The 20,017-nt window shown below is 42.9% G+C and overlaps 1 protein-coding gene across 5 annotated transcripts in view; it reads right to left on the minus strand.

The window, feature by feature from the left end:
• The window catches only part of FBXL20 (F-box and leucine rich repeat protein 20), a 72,193-nt gene extending 53,386 nt beyond the window's left edge, over window positions 1-18,807 (minus strand). Inside the window, exons 1-3 of one of the 5 annotated variants that reach the window (XM_084615937.1) lie at window positions 18,640-18,807; window positions 3,749-3,820; window positions 229-290 (exon numbers count right to left, since the gene is read on the minus strand). In XM_084615937.1, coding sequence (XP_084472063.1) covers window positions 229-290; window positions 3,749-3,820; window positions 18,640-18,681 — 176 coding nt within the window. In that variant the 5' untranslated portion in view covers window positions 18,682-18,807. Of the gene's footprint in view, window positions 1-228; window positions 291-3,748; window positions 3,821-17,300; window positions 18,052-18,639 lie in introns of those variants that run through there. The other 4 variants (XM_084615938.1, XM_084615940.1, XM_084615941.1 and 1 more) reach the window with 4 other exon arrangements.
• Window positions 18,808-20,017: the final 1,210 nt, after the last annotated feature.

The following is a 20,017-nucleotide window of genomic DNA, read 5'->3' on the forward strand; positions in this document are numbered from 1 at the left end:
TTGACCAGCAAATTCATTTAACACTTCACAAAGACATAAAAAGCAACAACAAAATATTTAGCATAAACTGTGGCTAATGCAGGCCTTTGATCAGCATAGTGTTTGTTTATGGCTTTATAATTGAAGCAATCCAAGCTCATAACTTGTGAATGAACCAGCTAAATTAGCTATTGCTTGTAAACAGATACATAGAAATTCTCCAGTTTCACAAATTGGAAGGCAACTTACCGAAGGAGCAGTTCTTTCGGAAGTTTTTTGTTGATCACAGCTTCGTCATTGTTTGAGAACATCTGCAAACAAAAACAGTTTAAACCATTTAGCCACCCTGTATTTTCATTATAAATCATTACTTCTAGGAGCAAAACTGCTGGTTAACAAGAAAATTTCAACTGCATCGACAGGGCCAACTTTGTGCTTAAATTCTCAAGTTCTCAGACTGGGCACCAGTGTGCGACTGGCATTTGATGCCTGATGTAGTTTTGCTCAATTGGGCCAAAAATGCTTCATGGGTTGATAGAGAGGGATTAATTATAAACGGTTCTGGGAGAACAGGGGCTGTTGGGTGTTACAGGCCGAAACCTACTGTATGAAGGAGCATCTGATCGCGTATGGTGCTAACAAGGGACTTTCAATCCCTGTCAGTGCTGTGAACATGCATCAAAGCACAGGCCTTTTCACGGAAAGAGAAAAATGGCACATTACTCCAAACAACCTTGTGCCACTAGTGCCAGCGGGCAGGGAACAAGAAGAATTGGAAAGAAAGGCAACAATGGGGCACGCAGGGAGCCACAATGTACAGGCAATGGTGACTCAGGAAGGGTGTGTGCTGGCTCCTGTTTCTTTGACAAAAAGTGAAGAAAAGAGCAAGGAGAGCAGATGAGGAGGAGGTACTGATTACAACTCAGGAGCCTAACTAGAAGGGTACCACCACTGCCTGTACAATTGCCGTGAAAGGATAAAGGAACAGCTTTTGTGAGCTTTGAAGAAAATCACCAGCAGTGCCTGCTCCTCCACAGGATCGTGACCACAAAGCATGACCTGAAGAGTAGCATGATCTGCATAGCTCTGCAATGGGAAGAGAGGATTCAGGGAGAATACTACATTCCTCTCCACTGGCAAGTAAGCAAGAGTTTGTTTTCTCTCTCTCTCATACAGAGACACACACACACACACATTCTCACCCGCCGCCCCACACCCCTAAAGATTATTCAACGACATAACAGTCCACTAATTTACAAAAGGGCTCGCTGATCAGCTAATCAATTTTAAAACCACCTCACTAGCTGTATCAAAAACAGACTAGCCAAGCCCCAGTTTTCTAGTTACCAACAAGTCTTATAAGGAAGGCAGAATCTCATGTGCTTCCATGGATGATCTGCATGTATTTAAAGGCTTAGTACTTCCTCCCATTGAAATATGCACTTAAACCTGGGGGAGGGCCAATTAGAGAATACTTACGAATACCTAGATCACTGATGTGTGCAGCCTTGTTGCTCTGTATTCTTGGGTCAAGCATTCAAGTTTCCCATACCTATCATACAGTAGTGCTGAAGCACATTTCCAACTGACAGTGAAAGTGTTATATCAAACCTGGCAAACAAACAAGTCTAAAAATAACGAGTTTCATTCATTAACAAGGTTTCTAACCTTTCTCCTAAAACACACGCAAGAACTGTTGTGTATGGATAAGTTATACCCCACAAATGCAAAGCCTAACAAGACTGATGAGCAGTGAAGTTACATTCTGAAAAGGTTGATTCTTATCAGCTGATTAAGTGGGCTTCACTAAACCAGTCTGGCTGTATAGATGCAAAGCAAATAAACCCAGCATTAACACACCACCAGGTAGGTCACTCTTCTGTTGGCAGAGGATCAGATTAAAAGAGTTAAAAAAGGACAGCAGAAATCTCCCATGTCTTAAATAGGCTACATCTATTTTCCTGAAATACAAAAGGCAAAGTAAGGAAAGACATCTGAATGTTGAAAATCCTACAGTAGACCAGAAAAACTCCAAACTGTCCTTACACATATCATACTTTAACACAATAAACCACCATGCTGCATATATGAAGGCTCCTAGGTAGGTATCACCTGCAGACAGAGGTAATGAAGCAGGCGGTCTGTAAACAAAAGTCCACAGAATATGGGTTTCTTTTCATATATAACAAGAAACACACGTACCGTCATCCCAAGCAGATATCAGAACTGCTCTTTAGAAATAAGGGTAAAATTTTCAATAGCAGTTAGTGATTTATAAACCCAAGTTCTATTTTCCAACCATTTATATTACCTGATGCTTTGCAGGTAATGACAGTGCAAATCACAAGTTTGTCGTGCTGGACTTGGGGCTGACTATGACCAGAGTACCAAAGCAGCATTGTCAACATTCTGGGAGCTGTGAGTTGCTTACAACAAAACCTACTTGCTCAGTAAGGAAAGGAGATTCTGGATTAAGTCCTATTGGCAGAGTAATACAGAGGTGTACCTGACCTCTCTCCCCATAACAGTCTGTGCAAGTATAGTATGTTTGAACCAACATTCCACACTCTGTGGGGAGCGGAGAGAGACAAGCCAGATAACGGTAGGATAGAGGTTAGAAAGGTTCATGTTAGAAGAGATTATCCAAGGCACATAAAGTCCTGAAATAGAGACGACACCTAGAAGTTTACAACTTAATTTCTCCTTCATCCCCACCCCGCAAACCCATCTAAACTTGGCTATTAAGTTACAACTGTTTCTTTTGGATTCTGACCACCACAGTGACCCATGCATTACATTAATTACCTCCCATCCCTAGCTGAGGCTATACTTCAAGGCTACTTGGAAACCAGTTACTATAGAATGCAGCTGCCTGCTTTGAGTTTTCCACAGGCAGCGTATGACACCTGACCACTTGCTTCAGTCCATTCCAGGTGCCATTCAAGGTGTTGACCTAAATCTACAAAGCCCTTCCCATTGTTTAGTTTCTGACTACTATAGAAACTGTCCTTCACCTTGAGCAATACTGAGGAAGTTGCAAATTGTTGATGGTAACACCTTGTAGATTTAAGGTGAGGGGATTAGAGGCAGGACATTCTCAGCGAAGGGCCCTCATTCTGCTCTGAAAGAATCCGAGTTTGGTGACACTCAGGCTACAGTGAAAGTCCCACCTATTTTCACAAGCCTTGTCGGAAAGCATGGTACTCAAGTGATGGGGGGATAGACTGACTAGGATTGCTAATGTGGCCAGTTGGATCTCTGATTTTTACATGCACTTCAAGTTCTAGAAATGCATTGTAAAAATCAAAATAAGATTATACAGACAAGAATTATTTATACAGCATTATTTCCTCCCTATGCACTAAGCAGGTATGCATGAGGGGGGAACAAGCTTGGTAAGAACTAACCTTTAATTATTTGGCAGTGTATCAATAATAAACCAAACAGAAGAACTGACACAAATTCCTCAGAGAAAGAGGTCCTTACCTATTCTCTCCATGTACAATTGAAATGGAAAGGGAGAAAAAGAGTAAAGACAGAAACCATTTGATGTACAGTGTAAATCTGCAGTCTTCCATGTTTACCAATCTGCTTTCCAAATAAGGATTGTGCTTACCTGCACAACTTTTGAAAAGGGTGACTAGTTTTACTGTGGTGTGGGGGCTCACGAGCAAGTCAGCACCAAGAATACACCTAACTTCTGAAATGTTAGAAGTTAACCAGGACTTCAAATCTTTTGACTTTATTTCCAGAAATAATTTTTATTGACCTTGATTTTGCTTTTCTTAACATCCCTCCAACACCAGATGTTTTTCTGTTGAATGGGTTTTCTTGCCAGAAACTATAAGAAAACAAATGCATTTATTGTGTGTTAATTTTGCTGCCCATATAAAAATGTAAAATCTAACCCAAACCTCTGCCCCCATAAAGAATGAAATCCACCCCTTATGTAAAGCCCAAGATGATTGTGCAAGGAACTGCACAAGAACGAAGGGGTAGAACGGGAGTATAGAATTTACACACACACCTCCAACATGAAGACAAGCCACGGCACAGTAACGCAGCCCCTTCCCAGCCACTGTTCCAGTTTATCTGTTGAAACCATTCCCGCCCCCTCCAGTTGCCTCTCTACCACCACGAAAATATCCCCTTTCAGAGGCAGTATATAGCCCTCCTGATGTGCACAAGACCCTCTAGAGTATCTCCGTTCCCATACCTCCCCACTGGATAGCTACAGCAGTGCTTCAGTGGTTTTGGGCTATGCAGAGGTCTTCCACACTTGGATGACTATAACTCAAAGAACACAGCTTCACTGCAGTCAGTGTTTAATACCACAAACTAGGGTGCAGAAATATCTCAAGGCAGGAGGTAACACACCACAATGGAAATGGAGTGGAATTCAAAACGGGGAGTAGCACATTGTACAGACTGCCATAACCTGCTACATGGCTAGGGAAAATTTGTGGTATTTTGACAAGTAAAATAACCAGAAAAAGGGAGAGAAAGACAAGAGTAAGATTGTCCTGTTTAAATACTGCTAATCTCCTACAGGCCTTTGAAGGCAATGTCTGCTTATATTTTGAAATGACTCCTTTGTTACCATGGCCAAGAGGTGGACAACATGCCAACGTCACAATACCTAAAGGAGTTGGTCGTTAGTAGGTTAGGATGGCTTGTGTTTCCCATAAATATATTCCAGCTCATGTGCCAAAGCTGGAAAATTGGCAGAACCTGTGGAATTTTCCAGGGCATATGTCAGCTAGAAGTTTTACATTTCACACACAGGCATTTCACTGCTCTGGAAATATTTCCCGAGCTATTGTGCCTATGCAGTTCTGCAGTATTTCTACATGGAAATACGTCCCCTATTAGAAGGGACAGGAAGGAAAAGGGAGAACACACAGGATTCATTTAATTGCAACTATGTGTTAGGCAGTATGACTTTGCAACTCTGAAGAAATTATAAAGCTGTTGGATTTTATCCTAAAATCAACTCTTAACAATGTATTAATTGGGCTACAAGCTACATTTATTGCCGAAGAAGAAAAATTCTAACCCTATTAGGCTCATGGCTAGAATTATCTTTTTTTCCCAGCGTTCTGATGAGTGTGTGCATACAAATACAGGGAATGCATTTTGTTAAGAACTTTGTTAGACTAATGCCATAGGTGACAGCTATAAGGAAAGGATCTTTCAGGCTCAGTCACCTGACATAACTTGCTGGATGCCCTTTAATTTATGCAAAGTCTTCCATGTAGACTTGCATAGCTAATGACAAAGAATCCCAAACAGAATGATTTTGCATTGGTTACTAGACCGATGCCTCTACAGAGATTTCTGTCATTAAGTACCCATTTAAGAACACTATAGTACTTCTCTCCAGAATGTAAAACTACCACAGTGATCCAAACCGAACAGAAATCTAACTGAATGGACTCTGTATGCCCATGGGCAAAAGTATCTGAAAGACTCAAATAAGTACAAATCTTATAGCCTAGGAAAGTATACAGCCTGAAAGGGCGGGGGGTAGGGGGGAGGAGACTGTCTAGTTTGTTTTATCACTTTTTCCTTTGTCCTCTAGCGCATACTATGCTATGACCATCCCCTCTAGTTCTTCAGGATACTAGTTATTGCAAACTGACAATATATTTTGTCTGACACTATTGTAACTTTTAAGAAGTCATATGAGTGTAAGGAAATTCATCTACAGTTAATCACCTTTATATAGTAAGGATGCTGAAGTTGCTACTCATGCATTTGCTACACCATTCATTAGAGGGTGCAGTGATTACAATGGGGTAATATTTTAGGCCATCAGTGGAGGATTGGGCAATGGTATCTGCATAAGGTGGCAAAATGCGTTGTCAGCATTGTAGCTCAGGTAACCCTATTTGTGTGTAAGTGAACCAGAGTACCTTTTTATAGTTATGAATATTTTCGCATGTGCAACAGTGGTGTATAACATACTATATACATATACAAAAAGAGTATTTGAATATAATAAATGTAAAGTTGTACAAATGAAACAATTTTGTGTACATGTCCTAGATAAATAAGTTACAATATACGCTAGTACTACATCATCATACTATTGCAGCAGTTGTTTCAGAGCTTTTCCAATAGTGCTTACACGATCAGAGCCTCAAAAAGTGTGGGTGCAATGAGACTGTGGGTTCTGCAACTTCAGTCTGACAGACTAAAGCGTGGGTGAGCATATTTAGTTTGGTGCCAGGCTGTGCCTCCCACCAAGCCTTAGTGAAGCATATAATATTTTGCCTATAAATGAGATTTCCATTTGCTGAATATATTGGAAAGTTTGCTTTTAAAATACAAAGTGTACAACTGGAGAAAACACAAACATCTCTATTCATCTCTCAGGGACCCACATACTGATTTACGCATGTTGCACTAGGGAGTAGAAAACTTTCTTTAGTGAGAAGGGTGCTTAGAATTTAGTTAATGCTGAATTTAAGAAAACAGTTAAGCTTCTAGTCCTCACAGTTCCAAATAAAACTTTATGAATATAAACCAGTGCAGTGTTGTCTTCCTGAAAACAGCCTAAAACATGGAATATGAACTACCTAGGACCCCAATTCTAACCAGGCTGTGTGCTGCAAAGGTCTTCCTGGGCTGGTGAAATCTTAAGAAATTTCTGTAAATGTCACCTCTGGCAGAGTGGAGGAGTGTGTGTACGTACAGGAGGAAGTTGAACCTAAGAAGAAAAACTAAACATCTGTGTTTTTCAAGTTCTCTTTTCAATTAGATTTACTCTTACTTTTATTAAAACATCTTAAAAATGAGTCGTCATTTTAAGACACACTCTGTTTACAAAAACTGTTTGGGAACATTAATCTATAGAACAAACTCCACATAAATTTTATTACTTTACTTTATCACCTTAAAAACTTAAAGCAATTTTCTGAGTATTGGCTTCACCTTCTAGTCTCTGACACACCACTATTGCAACATACTCAAATCTTCCCTTTAAAAATAAAGTCTGCCCCTTCCTTCTTCCAGAAAACAGATAGTTCATGCACAGTAAACCCTGGACAGCACAGCAATCAGATTCTCTTCTCTCCTACATGCAAGACAATGACAGCAGTATCTAAACTGCCAAATTCAGGATGTTATCAGATGGAGGAACTGAGATCGTGTGTGTTGTCTCTGCTTTATCAACAAGTGCAATTTATATCCAAGCAATTTCCAGGTTAAATTCACATTCCCTCTCATTAGAAGGATGGCTAAGATGTATATTTGCATGCTAACATTTTATTCATTGTTCATTTCCATCTAACAACGGTTTACTTTTGCGGGTACATCACCTGAGACGTGTGACATCCTCTATGCTCTCTTTTAAAGAGACATAACAAATACCACCACATACAAGGAAGAAAGGTGAGGCGGTATCCCTAGCATGTACCAACCTCAAGGGGTGGAAATGCCTTTTGACAGACATCAGTTAATGGCTACATGCTTAGTGGTCAAGAACCATATTTTACCTCAATTAAGATGGGCATTAAAATACTAGTTACAATGGTAGCTCTTCATGGGGTTTAAACATCAAGTAGTCAGAAGTATAAGACAGCTGATTGTGCGTATTAGCAAGGTCAGGAGTGTTTACTATGTTGCTGACAAAGTCAGCTGGTTCTCAGCTGAGATTGCATCTGACTTTAGCATCAGTGAGGGGCTGTTCTTTTTAAATCAAATCACACAGGACTTTAAGAGAAACAGTGCCAAACCCAATAATCTAACACAAAGTGTTAGCCTAGATGTGGACCTTGAACCTGAACACTGTTCTTCTAAAGCATGAAATTCAAAGCACCACAGAAAAAAGGATGCAGTTTATCTGGAGCTTTCCAAGCTAATAGCTGATAGACAAGTTCCTCCTCTAGCCTATGTTGTCACATTGGGACCTATGGTTGTTCATCCAACTGAGAGACAATAGGTGGATGCCTGCCAAATCCTAGTCCTCTTACAGTCGCTCCAGTGCGTATGCATGCGTGTGAGAGAGAAACTAAAACAGCCCAACAGAAACTAGACTGAAATGCAATGCTATTCCTATTGCAAATATTCAAGTGTTCAGCCAAGTGTGGGCTGGCATCTACAGAGAAATAGGGAGTCGGCGAGAATGAGAAAGGAGATTTTAGTTTTCAGGATTTAACAATAAGTACAAAGCTGTGGGAGAATGGAAAAGTAAAAGCAGCAGCCACACAGATGGCCTGACATGATAAGATGACTTCAGATATTTCCGTAAATATGTAGAGTTGTCCATTTTTGGCACTAGTTTCCCAGTTACTATAAAACATGTCTAGACAGCTAAAATGTAAGATCGCATGATTTATTAACAAGACAGAAGATCTATGAAACACTGGTATAAATTCTCAGTTCAATATAATTTAAAAATATTGTAGCTCACTTAAATTCATTTTCTGATAATGCAGTTAAATAGGACACCAGTATTCTTTTAAAGCCATGTGACCAACTAGAAGAAAAAACCCACCTTTTTCATAGATTATTTTGACACTTTTGTATGTGAGGTTTAAAAAAAAAAAATCTCGCAAGTCATTAATCTAGAATGAACTAAAATCTGGAAGTATTGAAACTATAGTTGATAAGTATTTGTAGGTGCCAATTCACATCCCCACCTGAAATACTCTAGTCTCTGTTTGAACATTATAGGCTAACAACAGAATCTTCAAATATAGATAAATAGACTGTTTACAAGAACTATGGTCTGGTAGGTCAAATGTGAATGATGTTTTTTTCCAGGCTATAAAAATATAGGAATGTTGTGATTTTTTTCACTTACGAGCAGCTCCTTGGCTTTACAACAACTGGCTCATGTCCAAAATCTAGCATTAAATGGGATCAATGAATTCAAGAACATTACCTTTAACTCTTAGGGCCCTTATGGAATAAATGAAGAAGTCTCCTACAGGTTGTGAGAGAGTGAATGAAATATAGCTCACATGGAATACAACTAAGTCCAAAAGGGGAAGAATAGTTTAGAATGCCTAATGGCAGTATTTTTTTCCCCCAGCAAAATATAAGTTGAGACTTTTTGCTAACACTCTCTCAAAGTGCACCCACACCTCCTGTCTGGCTTTGGTTAGGGAATATACCACAAGTTTCCTGTAAAATAAACTCAACATTATTGTTCATGAAATGACATATATACAGCAACCAATTTAGCAATATCTTTATTCAGAAGTTCTTTCTTCACAGCACACACTGTAACTGGCATTTCTATTTAACAAGCATATGAGCAAAACTGTGCTGTCCTGTTTGAGGTGCTGAAAAAGTAATTCTGGGAAGGGAAGCCATACAATTATAAGTGATATTTAAATGTAAGGCTTTTCGGGACTCTGAGCATTACGCTGTTGTGAATGCTAATTTATAAATACAAGCAGTTCAAATGGGGTCAGCTTTTCTTGTAAATTTTCCAGTTACCCAGGGACTTCTTTTTTCTACCCAGTTTAATCTGTATAAAATCTCCTAGGGAAAAGATTGTCTATTGAATAAAGCTCTATCATTAGTAGTCTCACTGCTTTGGCATCCTCTCTAAGCATGTGTGTCAGCAGGACCAGGGAATAGGTATCTACTGACTGTCGATTACATAGACAGCTGCCCTCATTCCACGCTCCCCATGTTCACAGGCTCTTTAGATGCAGGGTATGTCCACAATGCAGCTGAGAAGTGCAATTCACAGCATGGTTAGACAGATTTATGCTAGCTCTGCTTGAGCTAGCATGCAAAAAAAAATAGCAGTGTGGACGCTGCGGCATGGGGAGCAGCTTGGGCTAGGCACCCAGGCGGCTAGCCCTAGCTGCCATCCATGCTGCAACATCCCCACTGCTATTTTTAGTGCACTAGCTTGAGCAGCTGGGAATTGCACCTCCCAGCTGCTGTGTAGCCATAAAATGCCAAACCCAAAGTTGTGACTAAGTGGTATGAAACAGAACCTAGCCCTTGAGGCTTCTCCTAAGCTTATTATTCCTAGAAATAGTTTAATATGCAATTTACTCCACATGCAAGTGACAGCTGATGAGGAAAAGTGATTTGACAGTCCATTACGAAAGACTGAGTTCCTTATGAAGATCACTTTTAATCACCAGTATCAGAGAAAGATGTTTCATCCCTTCCTGTATAGCCACCCTGTAATCACCGATTACTGAGTAAATTGCAAAAAGGCTTCTTGGCCAGATTTATAAGGGCTTCTCTACACTTCAGATTATGTTGGTATAATTTATGTTGCTCAGGGGTGGAATAGGCTACCCCCAAGAGTGACATAAGTTACTCCAACCTAAGCGCTGGTGTGGTGGTTTTATGACGACGACAGAAAAGCTCTCTCCTGTCAGCAGAGAGCATCTTCACCAGATGCGCTGCAGCTGCACCACTGTAGCATTTCTAGTGTAGACTAACCCTAAGAGTTAACAACAGTGCTAAAAGCATTTGACTCCTCCGTGTAACAACAGAAAATCAAGCCTCTGAAAGGGGATTAACCCCATTGTAAAGAATTAGATGGCTTACTGCACATCTTGCTTCAATTTACGTGTGTGGGGGGGTGTGCTGGTGCTGCTAGGGTTAAGAGTTTTTACACACAGACTGAAATAGCCATAAAGATAGTATTCACAGCAGATTTCCTTTTTATTCTCTCCCTTACAGTTGATCAGACTGACTTCACAGGGACATGGCTTTCTCCATGAAGTATGCTATGGGTCATCCACTACCACAGTGTTTGAGCTAAGATATATATTCCTTTCACCATTTGTTTTTTGAAACAATTACAAGAAAATTGTGGTTTTCCATTAAAAATTTTATAGTCAGATATTAAAACATATCTAAGAGAAATGGTCCAGCATTATCGGGGCCAAATTTCACTTGTCAAAGTTATTTGACTTTGGTAGGTCTACAAATTGTAAATACTACATTATACATACAATTCAAACAATGATCCCCTTTGAGAAAGACAAAACCATACACAATCTGTTTCTGTAAGGCCTAGTATTTTATACTCTGCTAACAGAGAACCAGTAGAGGGATCACAAATTCTCGAAAACCCCATTACCTGAGATATGCTGATGTTGCTATTACTTCCTAGCAAATGCACCAGTAAAAGTCGTCAAGCTATACGGTCCCCATAATTAACATGGGGTGCTGGGAAGGGGACAGGGCAAGTTTGCCAAATGTAAGAGAATCAGCTATTTGAAAGTGTACTTCCAATTGAAAGATCAACAGGTTAAGGTAAAACATGCACAGGTGATCCATCCACACGCAGATTTATGACCCAGTATATTACTACATACTTTTAAGTACACCATACCATATTCATAGGGCAAAAACACACATCAAGATCACTTACATAATGGGGCTAAATTAGTTTGAACAAATTAAGTAGCAAGGTAATCCAGCAGGGGAAAGGAAAACAAATTACCTGATATGTCTTAGGCCTCAAGTGAATATGCACAGTCTGAAACAAAATGAGCCTAGCATACAAGGGATGCCTGTTTCAGTAATAAGCAAGAAAAGTGACCATTTACGTACGTGTCAAAGGGCCTAGCCATGAGAAGTAATATGCAATCAACAGGCAGATATCATTGCTGAATCTAAAGTGATGTTCGGTCAATGATCATGTAACACGTGACACTTGCAGTACATGCCTGTGCTTCTCTTTACCTTTATCCAGTCAAAGCCTTTAATTTCAAGCATATGGTTCCTTTCTCCCCATTTCCCCCTACCCCCGAAAAAAAATTAAAATAAAAAGTGCTCTAACTTTTCCAGAGTAGAAAATCTATTCTGGAATAATAAGAACACCATCAACTATTTAAAAAAAAATCATGAAACATCTGTGCTGCAATGCGCAACAAGTCTGCGAAACCGCGCACACAGTCCTATGTGCTACTGCTCCCCAAAAAGGTCATTAGCTAGTGTCTGCACTTTAGCTGTCAGCAGTCTGCTAGTACCTTTCTTTGGTAGCAAAAGGTGTTTGAGACATCTGAGCATGGACTCTGGGGCCAGAGGGCTGAGGTCAATCAAGCCTTTTTTCTTGGTACAACTCTCAGCTCCCCACCACCTTTAAAGCCATTATATACTCTGTATCTGGAAGGACGAGCAATAGTCTACCACACTGCAGGAGGGAGATATGAAGCATTTCATGTCACCACTGTCCCCTCTATAACAGCAACATAATGACAAAGCTGACAGAACACAAGTTTTTAACCTATGGCAAACTCAAACCTGAGGCAATTTCAGTTAATCTCTCGAGCAAGATTCAAACATATTTTGGGTGTGCGGAAACTTTACTAAAAATCCTGTGTTTACATGCAAAATATGCAAGATTCTCAGGCTCTTGGCAAGTTGCCTATATGGCATCCAGAGTTGCAAAACATGGGCAATACTGCACAAGGGAGATGAACAGGGGGTGATTCATGTTACCATCTCTTGCCCCATTTCCTCCAACACAATGCTAAGTCTTCCTGTTTAATCCTTCCTAGTCCTCCCACAGCTCAACTAAACTGACTTTTGCTTCTGAATCTGGTTAAATTCCACTCAGCCCTTTGGTAGAGTATGCAGTGTGGTCACTGTACCTCTACAGTGACAGAGCCACATGTGAGTTATGCATAAACTCAACTCAAAAAAGATATACTGGCATTAGAAAAGGTTCAAAAAAAGAGCAACTAAAATGGGGTTTGGAACAGGTCCCACATGAGGAGAGAATAAAGAGGCCAGGACTTTTCAGCTTGGAAAAGAGGAGACAAAGGGGGGATATGATAGAGGTATATAAAATCATGAGTGGTGTGGAGAAAGTGAATAAGGAAAAGTTATTTACTTGTTCCCATAATATAAGAATTAGGGGCCACCAAATGAAATTAATGGGTAGCAGGTTTAAAACAAATGAAAGGAAGTTCCTCACTCAGCGCAACTCCTTGCCTGAGGAGGTTGTGAAAGCTAGGACTATAAAACAGAACTGGATAAATTCATGGAGGTTAAGTCCATTAATGGCTATTAGCCAGGATGGGTAAGGAATGGTGTCCCTAGCCTCTGTTTGTCAGAGGGTGGAGATGGATGGCAGGAGAGAGATCGCTGATCATTACCTGTTAGGTTCACTCCCTCTGGGGCACCTAGCATTGGCCACTGTCGGTAGACAGGGTACTGTGCTGGATGGACCTTCGGTCTGACCCAGTATGGCCATTCTTACATTCTAGGTTAAAAAAATCTGCTAAGCTTCAGGCAGACATTTCACCCACCTCTAAAAGGATTTTAATACGAGTCACCCAACAAACTGAGTCCCTGTGTCCTTGTTTGTTTGTTTGGGGTTTGTTTTGGGGGGGGTATATGCACATCAAAAAGTCTATTTTTGCATTCTCTGGATAAACTTAAGAACAGAAGTATATGGGACCTTTAAGGAAAAAGCCTTATTCAGGAAAGTTTAAATTTATGTTTTTACTATTTACTCACCATTTCTTATCACTATTTAATAAGTGTTATGTTATTAGCAGAGATCTGACAAAAGCAAATGCTGTTATGTGACTCAGGAACACCACCTAATGACTCCTAACTTCTGCTCTATGGTTTAGCTTTCTGTCAATGGCATGTGAACAGTAGTTTCTCTTCTTTTTCTGTTATGCAATACAACATACAATAGTAAGTACACCACTGGCTACCCATTCATTTATATTTTCTGGGTAGAGGAGCAAGAGTGAAATCCAAATATTTATTGGCATTCCTTGTTCAATTTGTCCAGAATTTAGTTTGTTTCACTGCATTTCAGTAGATTGAAATGCTCAGGGTCTAAAGATATCCCCGAGGTGTCCAAGACCTATCTGAGATTATAGAAATATTCAGTTCAGTTATTTTTTCCACTAGCTACATCTGGAGGGAGGAGACTTATAAAACAGGCCTGAAAATGACAAAAGGCTGAATAAGAGCCACGCAATGGTGACCAAAGCAACTACTGAAAAAGTTAGTTCTGGATTTTAGGAGGCTAACCAGAGCTCAGATTGGGAAACACCACTGGAAGACCAAAGAATGATCTTAAGCAAGGAATACTGAGGAGAAAGTGGCCCCAAAAGAACTGAGATGATGACAGAATGTAAATTAAATTTAGATGATTTTGCTTAGAGAAATTTCTAGACACAGTTGCAAACTATTTCATTCTGTATTTTAAAACAGCTGAAATATTTAGTTTTGATTTCCATTTGCATCATTTCATAGCAGGTTTGACTCCAGACAAGGCCTTACAGATGTGTGGGCCATTAAAACTCTTGGATATTTTGAATCTGAAATACTGATAGGCAACGGATGCTAAGAAAAGAATAAAGTTGATGTACTTGTCCTGCTTTAGTATGAAGGGTTATTATGGATAACACATTTATTGGCGCAGATATCCAAGTTGTTTAGAATCTCTCTCATAAAGAATGACTTCATGGCCAGAAACAACTCCCACTAATTGGAGGGTGTGGAGTCTTCTTGAGGAAGCTGGAAAGGTTGGCTATTACTTTTGAGGATATACTGGAGACTAAGTTTATTACCATAGCATTTTTTCAGGCTATAATTATTTAAGTGCCAACAATGTGGCTCACTACTGTAGAAAACTCAGAAGACGACACAGTCCCTGCTCGGGAGCAGCTTAAACCGTTGTTTGTGCTGAGAATTTTCAGGAGTCGAGCACCAATGCAGCTCAACTCATACTAGCAATGGTAGATGTACTAGTGTAGACCAGGTGCAGGTGTTTTTAACCACTCTATCATCTAGATCTGCTCTATGATAATGCTTCCGTCATTGCTTGCCTTAAAGGAGCTGCATCAGTGATAGACAAACAGTGGAAGTATTGATAAAAATTCTCTGTGTAGTGCAGCCTAAACAAAAATATCACAAAACATACCAAGAGACCAAGAGGAATGCTCTACCTCAGAGCACTACCTTCTCATTTCATGTTTTGTGATAGGTTAGTGACAGTATTTTTGCTGACTTGGGTTTCATGGAAGGAGCAAGTTGAGAGATTTAAAAGGAGAGCAAGGTGCCTAGGGCACAGAGTACAGGCCATCGGGACAGAACGGGCAAAGGATACTGAAGGAACGACGAGAACTAGGACCTTTCTTAAGGTTAACAGAATTTCATGCTGTAGGGTACAAACTGATCACCACAAGCATCAGGAAAGACTCACCCCCTCCTCTTCCCCAGTACATTGTTACATAGGTGCATTTTGCCTCTTTAGTATTGGTATTTGCTATTGCTGGAGGCAGGTTACCAGATATAGGCCAGTGTTCTGATGCACTATGACATGTCCTATATAAAAGCACAGCCAAAAGAATTAAGAGTCAGTCTGGGTAATGTTTTCCTTTTTTCAATTGCTTTGCTACAGTAAGTTATTTTCTTTGTGGTGGCCACACCTCCCATAAGGAGTATATTTAGAATACGCTCTTCTTCAGCTAGTCATGCCAAAGAGTTCATTCTTTCATTTAAAATAAAGAGTTTAGCTGCTTATGTGTTGATATGAGAAATCCATCTGAAATCCATGTTTAGGAAATACAGCCAATATCTTATCACTGTACTTTATTACCAAAGTAAGAGACCATTCCCAAACGTAGCCTGGATTGTATTTTAAAACTCACAACAAACAATTCAAGAAACTGTTTGTACAGCTTAACAAAAGATGTATATTAAGTCTGAATAACTGTGCAGACAAAGTCAACAATTTACTTTTTATTTAAAGACGTTCATCATTATTTTTCATAGTTCTAACACACACTACCTTTCAGAACAGGGCATCAGCCTCTTAAGGTCCTATTAACTTCAGAGTTCTAAGGTCACGTCTACACTAGCGAGCTTGTGCACAGTTGTATCGATGCAGCTGAGCCGCTGTAAGATGGCATCAAGCGGCTACACGAACAGCCGAGATGGGAGAGAGCTCTCCCACTGACATAATAAAACCACCTCAACAAGCAGTGGTAGCTCTCTCGCCAACATAGTGCTGTGCACACTACCATTTATGCCAGCAAAACTTATGTCACTCAGGAGTGTGGTTTTTTCCACACCCCTTAGCGACATAAGTTTTGCCAACCTAAGTGGAGGTGTAGACATGGCCTACACGTACTCAACAGAGCTATGTAGCAGTAATCAGTACTATCTTTGTTTATCTTTCAATATATCATAACTGAATAGAAAACAGCAGCTTCCAGCCTACATACTGTTTTGCATGACTGCCCATTTCTCACACACACACACACACACACACACCCCATACCATTGTTATAGCCACGTCAATCCCAGGATATTAGAGAGACGAGGTAGGTGAGTTAATATCTTTTATTGGCCCAACTTCTGTTGATGAGAGAGACAAGCTTCTGAGCTTACACAAGTTCTTCCTGAGGTCTGCTTTTATATATATATGAACTATTATGTTAAAAACATTTTCTTGTCAACAAATAGAACTTATACTTCTTTGAAGAAGTAAGTAAATTCACTGCTTTAGAATACTTTTATGATAGTACTGCTAATCTCTAACCCCCACTAGCAAAACCACATCACTGCATCCATGCCCTCAAATTACTAACAATTACTTAAAACCAGTGAAAATACACTCAAGAAACATGACAATGTTTCAAGACACTCCTTTCAGTTCTGAAACTAATTAAAATTTTGGATAACATTTGGACTCTTTCCCGTCATCCTATTTGTTACTAAACATTTTAGAGTTCTCACCTGCATATGGAAATACAAGAATTTAGGTCTCAAATAGTACTTCAGCATTTAGCTTAATTTTAGCTTTTCCATTTCTTCCCTGCCTGCTTCCAGTTTTGTGAATGTACACATTTTCAGAAAAAACATTACTTTTGCAATGATTCACATTAATCTTGTTTTGGTACATCCTTATTGGCAGCTAACCTGAAAACTAAAATTAATAAGAACATCCAATGGCAGGACAGACAAGTATGAAAGGTCCCCGCAACATCAAATAAATATTCCCCACAGAAGGCTGCTACTAGTGTGTGTTTACTTTTCAAACAACTATGCAACCAAGAATGGATCAGAATGGTACAAGCAATAACCACAGTCCTGAGACTTTTTGCATTTGGCCTTTTCTTTGTGAATGCCTACCAGCCTCAAGGCTTCACACAGAGGCTAATCACACACATCAGGCTCCATACAGAAGTTAAATCATACACAGGTTAAGGAAATTTTACTTTTACTATGATATAATCTGAAATCACTGTAAACAAGGATGCTTTCTGTTCACTATGGTCTCTGCATCAAACCAACATCAGCTGTTGTAAAGAAAAGTTTCAATTTTTTTTCATAATTATATTCAATTTCTATACCTGTCTCAATCCACTGGTCAGTTTCTTGATGAACACGCTGTTCTTCTTCATTGCAGTTATCAGACACTCCTCAAGTTGTCAGTCAGATTTTTGTTTGATAGTGTTTACCTTCCCCCTCAGCACTGAGAACGAGCCATACCCAACATTGTTTCAGTCCCCTTCTAGGTTGCTCTTCTCCCTTCATTCAAGCTTTTCTCAAGAGCAAAAGGAGCAACAAACCCCACAGTTGAAAATTTGAATTGGTAGATATTTTCCCCTTGCATACAATCTCCATAAAATGAGAAGTAAACCTTGCGGTTGCCCTCATTTCTGTCACCAACATCGTCTCCTCCCCCCTTCAGAAAAAGATAGCTGTTACAACAATGAAGTGCTGGAAACAACCCTGACTAGATGGGGTGCTTTGTGTTATCCCAGATCAGACTGATTATATGCATATTCTTTGAATAGATCTTATTGTTTACCCTCTGCTCCTTGTGTTCCTTCCGCCCTCTCCATCCCCCACCCCGAGTAATCAAATTCTGCCTGCAACTGCCCGTATATCATGTCGACAGCACAAAGCAATGCAAATGTTGCACCTCCTTCCTCTTTCCAAGCTTCCTCCTCCCCCTCAAATCTCTCTCAGGCCATCTACAGCTGGTCTGTTTCTAAGAAGGTATTTTCACATCTCTGGCTCCATCACCAACTCCGCAAGAAACACAGGCACATACAATAGGTCAGCAACACATCAGCGACTCTCCCCTCACCGCAGTCCCTAAAAGGAAGTTCACATCTAATAACTCAACGAGCAGCAAACAAACACGCCCCCCTCCTCTCCCCCCCCCCCACAATATTACACACCAAGGGGAGAAAAGGAAGTGCCACGGTATTTAGCCTCCTTACCGATTACAAGACCAACCCGCCGCCCCGCCAGACCCCATACACCCACCCCCACCCCGGAGACGCTTACACGCTGCCCCCCCCCCCCTGCGATGGCAGGGCCTCCGAAGCCCGGGACCCCACATCCCAGCCTGCCCCCCCCCTTTACCAAAACAGGATTCCCCTTTCTGCTTTGCACAATGAGAAGCGCCCCCCCCCCGCCGCCGACCGCACTTTATCACCATCAGCTACAGGAAGAGCCGCCGGCCCCCCCCGCCGCCCCATCGGCTCCGCGCTCCCCGGAGCGGGGTGGGGCGGCCCCCTCCCCTTCAGCTGCGCCTCTGGGTGCTGGGCGGCCATCGCCAACCCCCCCCCCACACACGGAGGCGAGGCCGGGTCCCCTCCGCGGGGGGCCCGGTCCCCGCCCGCCCGAGGAGCCCGTAGCCCCCCTCCCCAGCGGGGCCCCCCCGGGGCCGGGCCTCACCTCAAACCTGCTCTTGGTGACCCCGTTCATCTCCCTCCTCATGGCGGGGCCGGTGGCTCCGGGCGGCTCCCCCCGGGTCTCTCCTCGCGCCGGGGCAGGAGGTGGTGGTGGGGGGGGGGGTGCGCGGCCTCCGCCCGCCGCCGCCGCCGCGTCTCCTCCGGCCTCAACTTCAACCCAAAACAAAAACACTCCGCACCTGCCAGCAACAGCGCCGCTCATTGGCCAGCGCCGGGCGCGGGGGGGGGGGGGGGGGGGGGGGAGAGCCAGCCCCCGGCGCGAGCCCGGCCGGCGGGGAGCACGCGCGCGCGGACCCGCCGGAGGGGGGAGGGGGGCTGCAGCGGGGCAGGGCCAACGGTCGCACCCCAGAGGAAATGGCCCCTGCCTCCCCCCCAAGCGGAGTGTAACCCGCCCCCCCGGTGGCCCTACACCTCCCCCCCCGCCCCACCTCCCCTAGGGGGCCCTGCACCTCCCCCCCCCGCCCCTACCGTAGGGCAGACCCCCTCCCTCTCCAGCACTCTGCATCCCGCCCCCCAGAGAGACTGCACCCCTCCCCAAACCCCTGCATCCCCCCTTACAGGAGACTGCACCCCGCTCCAAGCCCCTGCATCCCCCCCTTACAGGAGACTGCACCCCTCCCCAAGCCCCTGCACCCCCCCCTTACAGGAGACTGCACCCCTCCCCAAGCCCCTGCACCCCCCCCTTACAGGAGACTGCACCCCTCCCCAAGCCCCTGCACCCCCCCCTTACAGGAGACTGCACCCCTCCCCAAGCTCCTGCACCCCCCCCTTACAGGAGACTGCACCCCTTCCCAAGCCCCTGCATCTCCCCCCTTACAGGAGACTGCACCTCGCTCCAAGCCCCTGCATCCCCCCCTTACAGGAGACTGCACCCCGCCCCAAGCCCCTGCATCCCCCCCCTTACAGGAGACTGCACCCCGCTCCAAGCCCCTGCATCCCCCCCTTACAGGAGACTGCACCCCGCTCCAAGCCCCTGCATCCCCCCCTTACAGGAGACTGCACCCCGCCCCAAGCTCCTGCATCCCCCCTTACAGGAGACTGCACCCCGATCCAAGCCCCTGCATCCCCCCCTTACAGGAGACTGCACCCCGCCCCAAGCCCCTGCATCCCCCCCCTTACAGGAGACTGCACCCCTCTCCAAGCCCCTGCACCCCCCCTTACAGGAGACTGCATTTCTCCCCAAGCCCCTGCATGCCCCCCCTTACAGGAGACTGCACCCCTCCCCAAGCCCCTTCATCCCCCCCCCTTACAGGAGACTGCACCCTTCCCCAAGCCCCTGCATCCCCCCCCCCTTACAGGAGACTGTACCCCTCCCCAAGCTCCTGCACCCCTCCCCAAGCTCCTGCACCCCCCCAGAGAGA

This window comes from Lepidochelys olivacea, assembly GCF_965140295.1.
Source record: "Lepidochelys olivacea isolate rLepOli2 genome assembly, chromosome: 27".
In the NCBI taxonomy this organism is placed as follows: Eukaryota; Metazoa; Chordata; order Testudines; family Cheloniidae; genus Lepidochelys; species Lepidochelys olivacea.